We start from the raw sequence: 6,921 nt of genomic DNA on the forward strand, positions 1-6,921 counted from the left end.
ATCATCTTCCAGATCAGGCTCTCCAACTGGCTAAAAACTTCCCTGGGAAAGGGGAAGGTACTTAAGCCATATGCCTTCCCCCTGGCCTAGATCAGTGCTACTCAAAGTGCGGGCGTTGGCTCATGGCCCTCTGCAAAATGTTTGTTATCCCTCTGCATTGACATGGGTCTAGGAATTAAGAGAACATCTTCAGAAATGTTTATAGTAGGACTTCCTAGGTGGCACAGTGGTTGAGAATCTGCCTGCCAATGCAGGGGACTCAGGTTCGAGCCCTGCTCCAGAAGATCCCACATGCCACAGAGCAACTAAGCCCGTGCGCCACAACTATTAAGCCTGTGCTTTAGAGCCTGTGAGCCACAACTATTGAGCCCATGTGCTGCAACTATTGAAGCCCACAAGCCTAGAGTCCGTGTTCCGCAACAAGAGAAGCCACGGCAATAAGGAGCCCGTGCACCACAACGAAGAGTAGCCCCCACTCACCGCAACTAAAAAGAAAGCCTGCTCACAGCAAAAAGACCCAACACAGCCAATAAAACAAATTAATTAATTTTTTAAAAAAAGAAATTTTTATAGTAATTTTTTAAGCCCTTTATTGGAATGTAATTGTTTTACACTGTTGTGCCAGTTTTTGTTGTACAACAAAGTGAATCAGCTGCATCTATACATATATCCCCATAGTCCCTCCCTCCTGCAACTCCTTCCCGCCTGCTCTATCCCAGCCCTCTAAGTCATCACCCATCATCGAGTTGATCTCCCTGTGTTATGCAGCAGCTTCCCACTAGCTATTTTATATTCGGTAGTGTATTTTATAGTAATTTGATATTCCTGTAACACCACCCAAGCACCATCCAATCTGGGCTTCTTTTTAGTTATTTTCAAGTCTGAGAGAGAGAGTGTGTGTATTTAAAAGTACTGATCTACCCTGAATTTGGGGGAAAAAAACAACCTGGTCTTTCAAAAATCACTGACCTTGATAACACTGAAGCCACCTTAAAACCAGCTAAAGATTCAACTGAGAGAGAAGGGGAACAATCTCATCCGCGCCGCTTGCAAAAATTAGCCACAGATCACACGCAGGTGAGTGGGCAGCATCTCCTTTATTGCTTCAGGACAGAAACTGCAGGTCCCTCCCACGGCCCCAGCCCCGGCCCCGGCCCCAGCCCTGGCCCCGCGCGCAAGGTAGAATCCGCGTCCGGGGTTTGAAGGTCAAGACCGGAACCTCGGCCCTCAACCCCGCCCAGCGCCTCGGCCACGGCTCCCGGGCGGCGTCGCCTGCCGCTTGCCGTAGCGCAGGCCGAAGGAGTTCCAGTTGTAGGCGGACATGTCCTTCTCCCGCTGCACCAGCACCGCGCCCCGCGGAGCGGGGATCAGGCGACTGCGGGGGGCGCACAGGTCCAGCCGCTGGGGCCCCGCGGAGCTCTCGGGAGGCTGGCACAGCGAGGCTCCCCGAGGGCTCGGCCCGGCGGCGGCGGCCTTCCTCTCCGCACACCGCGGGCTCTGCTCCCGGAGGGCCAGGAGAGCCGGGGGTCCGAGCCGCGGGCCTAGGACAGAGCCACAGGGGGAGGCTGACGTGAGGCCGGGGCCCGGGAAAAACGGCTTTGGAACACCTACTCACATCCCATCCTCTGCTTCCCTTTTGTTCCTTGACCCCTACGAAGCTCAGAGCTCCACGCTGGGCACCAGCAGCATCTTAGCTTGGGTGGTTAGGCTGTTTGCTTCTCCCTCCTTCAACATAGCTTTGGTTTCACCTGTTACAGAAGTCTCGAATGCCTTTAATATTGAATTACCTTTTTTTTTTTTTTTTTTTCCGGAAGCAAGCAGGATAGAGCTTGAAAATAAAGAAAACGCAAGTATTTTCTGGACACCCAGCTTTGTTCCTCCTCGTGGTTCGCTGGCTGGCCCTCTGCCCCGGATCTGCATCAGGCTCCCACTAGACTGAGCTTCTTGGCACAGCTGGGGACATGTTCATTCATCTCTGAGTCTTGAAAACAGTGCCTTGCACATAGTAGGGCCTCACAAATACTTGTTAAATATATAAAAGCTAATGAAAGGCTTGTAGTTACAGAAATGAAGAAAGTGAAGCTAAGACTGTTGTGCCCCACACCCCCAACAAGAGTGACCCCCTAATAGGCTATATAAGAACTTCAACAAAGAAGGGAAATTATCTGGGTCACCTCAACCAGTTCACACCCCCCTCCGCCCCTCCCCCCACTCCAGGTATAATCTCTGGCATTCATACTAAGGGTTACTGAGGCTAATTTAGAAGGCACTTCACATGCAAGTCTCATTAAGTTCACTATAATTTTTAGCAGTAAAATAGTGCAACTAGCTCTCAGGAGACAATGACCCCAGCAAATTGTGGCAGGAGATGAGTGGAAATGAGGTCTGAGGTGTGCGTGGGTGTGTGCTGGGGGGCAGGGCAGGGGAGTAGTTGGCTTTGAGCCCTGCTCTTCAATGCCCTGGCATACTCTGGAGAAGAAGAGCATGGCTGTGGTCCAGAGTTAGTGATAATCTTCCTAGGAGGGCCCTGGGCCTGGCTGAGATAGGAGGGACAATGACTTCCTTTCTAGCAACAGCCACCATCCCAGCAGTAGGATCACTGCTTAGGCTACTGTTTTTAGCATCACCTAAAAGCTTTTGCCAAAAAGAGCCAAGAGCTCAATGTCCCCAGGACAGTGATGACGTTATTCTCTGGGGGGGGGGGGGGGGGGTCCTCCCTCACCCAGAAAGAACACCTGATCCTAGGAGAGAAGACACTCTCGGCAAAGGACACCTGGGCCATGTTCTCTTTGCTCTGGGATACATTATGGGCACAATGATATTGCATGTATGGAGAGAATGCTGCAAGTTCCATAGCTAGAGGAACTGAGGTCCCCAGAGGCCAAACTGACCACCCAGCAGTGTTAAACCCCACGTCCTGACTTGGGGATGAGCACTGTCCTAGCTCACGCCCTGTAGAGGACACTTTTGGGGAGCTCAGCGCCTGCTGGGTTTCTGCAGCCTTGGACTGAGTGACTTCGGGAAGGTTTCTTTACCTCTTTGGGCCTCAGTTTCTCCAGGTCATCAGTTCCACAATGAACTTATAAGGTTGACAGGTATTAAGGATCTGAACTTTTGTGTAGATTCTTTTTTATTTTTTTTTTCCAAATTTCCCGTAAAGGAACTGAGGTCACTGGTAAGACAAACTTGCATAGTAAATTCCTTCCCAGCAGATCTGCACAGAGAGGTGGTTGACTTAGAGCAGAGTCTAAAACCATGAAGGAGCTCTGTGGTTAACAAGCACCTGAACCTGGGTGAGCCTCCTGATGTCCATATGTGTTGCATATACCAGTCTTAGGTTTCCATTAAATGCAGCTTTAAATTCACAGTCAACGGACTAGCCATAATCTGAAAAATATAGTAATTCTCATTTTGTGACAACTCACTTGCTCCCTCCCACCCTTCTTCCCAGGCAACGCATACCTGTGGTTCTAGGATTCTCCATGGGCTCCACCTTTTCTAATGTCTCCCTGAAGGAGGTGGTACAAAGGAAGAGCATCAGCTGCCAAGAGACCAGGGAGTTCATCTTGGTGAGAAGAGGCAGGTCCTGGAAGTGCCCTGAGACCAAGACAGAGAGCGGGAGGAGGGACTCGGTTAGGCATGCTGTCTGGGGTGAGTGTTGGGGCAAAGCCCAGCATGAAGTGGGAGCCCTGGAAGGAAAGAGACCACCCCTGCCCTTGGAGGCCCCCAGTGGAGGGATGAGGCTGAACAGACACAGCATGGCAGTGAGACTGAGACCACTTGCACAGTATAGTCCCAGCTGAACTCATGCTAGACGAGGATCATCCGGGAGGGCTTCCTGTAGGTAAGGCCAGTAAAGTTAGGAAGGAAGGAAAGAAGGAAGGGAGGGAGGAAGAAAGAATCCAAATCCGTGGAAGGGGCAGGACTACTTGGGTTGGAAAATGGTCAGGATTCTGAATCTCAGGTTTGCTTGAAAGGAATGTTGGAGAAACGAGGAGTGAGATACAGTGTGGCAGTGCGCTGGGAGGGGTGAAGTGAAGTGGGGCAAGGCATTCCACTGGGTGCAGGATGCCAAGGTCCCAACCTTCTCTCCAGAGCCTGGGAGCAGGTGCTTCTTCCCTCCATGCTGGGCTCTGCGTAAATGACAACTTTCTGTGTCCGCTTGCCCCGCTAGAATGTGCCTTCCCAAACCTGGCCCAGTTCCCTCCTGCTGTAATAGGAACTTAATTCTTTTCCTTTTTCAAGAAAAAAGGAAGAAAGAGGCAATCATCTTGTTTGCTCTCATAACCCTTCAGAGCCTTGAAAACCATCATTAAGTTGCCTTATTGCCTGTAATTCAGGAAAGAGAAAAAAACCTTTCCCTGATTTATCAGGTCAATTTTCTCCATATTCTATTCTCCGTGGGCTCTGAGAGGATATGAATTTAACCGATGTCATGATTTTGACTGTTGAAGTGGGAGCTGTGTACTCTGACCCCCTCTTCATCCCCTTACCCCGCTCATCCCCAACCCCCCAGCTCTTCCAGCTCCCAAGTCTGACTTCTCTTTGAAAAAGTCATCAGGCACTTTGAAACTGTCCAGCAAACATGATTAAAGACAGGTTGGTGGAGAGCCAGGCAGCACTGCAGGCTGAGCAGAAGGGTGTGGGTGCCAGATGTAAAGGCTGGAGCCTCCGTCTGTGGGCAGGGGGCGGGGGGGACTATCATTGGTGCCCGTCAGCTCCCAATGGTTGCTCAGCCCTATCCATCCGTCTGTTCTCGCCCCCACTCCCCGTTCCCCTCCCTGCTCCCGCCAGGGCACAGGCATGGAGCAGAGTAAGAGTGGGATCAGGAGGACTCAGACCTGGCCGAAGCTCCACCCTCCCTCCCTGTGAGACGAGAGCGAGTCACCCCCCATCTCTGGACCTTACTGCTCCATGTGTAAAATAAGAGCATTGAATCAGACTGGCCACGGACTGTCCCCTCACATGCTCACTTATCCTTGCAGACTTTGTGACACCCTGAAACCCAGACCACAGCTTTTGCACCTGCCTTAAGGCCTGGGGCGGGGCAGGGAGTGGAGACAGGATCAGTCCAGTAGAGAGAACACTGTAAAACCATTTCTTTTGTGGCTTCAGACCATGGATGCACAAGGTCCAGGTTAGCTCAGAAATCATTCCTGCTCACAGCACCGGATTGGTACTACGGGTGCACAGGTGTGCTAAGACACAGGGTTGCTTCCCCCAGGCCTACCCCGAGATCTAGCACAAGAAATTGAGTCGTAATCTGAATCATCTCAAAATAATATGGTAAATGATAGGCTGGAGGTACATAAGTACATGGGGTCGGGGGGACGCTGGGGGGTGTTAGAGTCCATGGGATCCTGACCTGGAAGGGGTCCAGACAGGTTTTCTGCAGGGGGTGGTGCCTGAGCTGAGTTTCTGAGCACTGAAGGCAGTCCCAGCAAGGGAGCTGGAGCTGGGTTGGAGGGAGGTGCAGGGCCTCCAGCCTGCCAGGAGGGTGGAACTTTGTTGGAGAGTGAGCAGTGAAGTGAGGCTGCGGAAGGGACCACCAGGGGTTTCATCCCGAAGCAGTGTGGCCCAGAGGGGAATGTATGTAGATAAGCAGTTCAGATGGAGCATTCAGGCTGCTCTTTAAAAGCAGGATGGTGAGTGAGGAAGGGGGCAGTGGGCAGGCTGTGTGGTTAGAAGGTAGTGTTCCTTCTTCGTGCTCCTCTCACCCATATTGCATCCTCTCCATCCCATCACAGGCAGCACTTACCATGGGCCACATGTGAGAACTTTGTTCCTTCCCCCCCACCCTGCTACCTGTCCCCAACGCGCACGTGCAGACATACACACACACACACGCACGCACACACGCACGCTCCCCCAACTCCTGGTTCACTGCCCAGCACAGGGGCTTTTAACACATGTGATAGAATTAAATTGAAAAAGAACCATCAGTTTCCAAGGGGCCATAGTGGCTGCCCTGCTGTGGGCATTTTTGTGGTCCCCCTGTCCCGGGGGTTTTGTAGCTAGAAAGTAACAGAAATTCCAGGCTGAGTTGGAAACCTTTTGGGGTGGGGCAGCTCCCTTCTGGGGTGACCCTGTGTCTTAGTGCCAGGGCTGGCAGCACACAGGGATTCTTTGTTTAGGTCTGTGTTTGCCATCCACACATCAGGGAACTGCCCAGAGGAGTCCTATTGAGCCCGTGAGCCCCAGGAGTTCGCCGGCTCCCTCCAAAAGCTTCTGTGGCCTCCCATCCCAGCCAGAGAGTTCATTCAGTGCATTCATTCTTTCCACGGAAAGGAATCCCCAAGGTCCTGGTTTCATAAAGTGCAAGTCCACGTATTTACCCAGACATCCCAGAATAATCTGGCCAGCCTAGTAATCAGGGAAGATCAGCACCCCTTTGCCTGCCTGGGACACCGATGTCAGTCTTGGAACTGAATTCCTGCACCGACCACGAGAGCCTCCCTGGGTCCGGCCAGACCCCTCCCCTGGTGTGGGTGCTGCAGTGCACCTACCTTGCCTTGGCTCCGTCCTGAGGGCTCTCCGAGGTGATGACACTGCTCTGCGGGGTGAACACCTGGAGGGAGGGGAGATGGGCTCCTGGGCTCGCTCTCACCAGCTCCCTGATCACGTCCCTTTTATAGAGTGCAGGGTGACGTCTCCAGGCACAGGCCCACCTCTGCCTCCCCCTCCCTCCTCCTCAGACCCCCTCAGGGAGCACAGCCCTCCCTGTGGTGATGACGGTGGCTGATTCCTGCCTCCTGGTTCTCATGACTGAAACCAGCCTGTTCCTCCCCCTCCAGAAGCCTTCCAAGACTGGCCTTCTGATTCCCACTGATTCTTTCCTGCCTTCTCACCCCCTTCTCCCCAGACCCACTCAAAGACCCATTCTGCCCTGAACAACATGGAAATGGACAGTCTGGGGAGGCA

At 52.6% G+C, this 6,921-nt stretch overlaps 1 protein-coding gene across 1 annotated transcript; it reads right to left on the reverse strand.

The window, feature by feature from the left end:
* Window positions 1-1,227: 1,227 nt before the first annotated feature.
* Window positions 1,228-3,593, reverse strand: KISS1 (KiSS-1 metastasis suppressor). The gene is made up of 2 exons (XM_057728948.1): window positions 3,463-3,593; window positions 1,228-1,541 (listed from the first exon to the last, which is right to left on the reverse strand). The coding sequence occupies exons 1-2, from the start codon at window positions 3,563-3,565 to the stop codon at window positions 1,228-1,230; spliced, it is 417 nt and encodes a 138-aa protein (XP_057584931.1). The 5' UTR covers window positions 3,566-3,593.
* Window positions 3,594-6,921: the final 3,328 nt, after the last annotated feature.

The sequence above is a fragment of the Hippopotamus amphibius genome, chromosome 3 (assembly GCF_030028045.1).
Source record: "Hippopotamus amphibius kiboko isolate mHipAmp2 chromosome 3, mHipAmp2.hap2, whole genome shotgun sequence".
Classification (NCBI taxonomy): Eukaryota; Metazoa; Chordata; class Mammalia; order Artiodactyla; family Hippopotamidae; genus Hippopotamus; species Hippopotamus amphibius.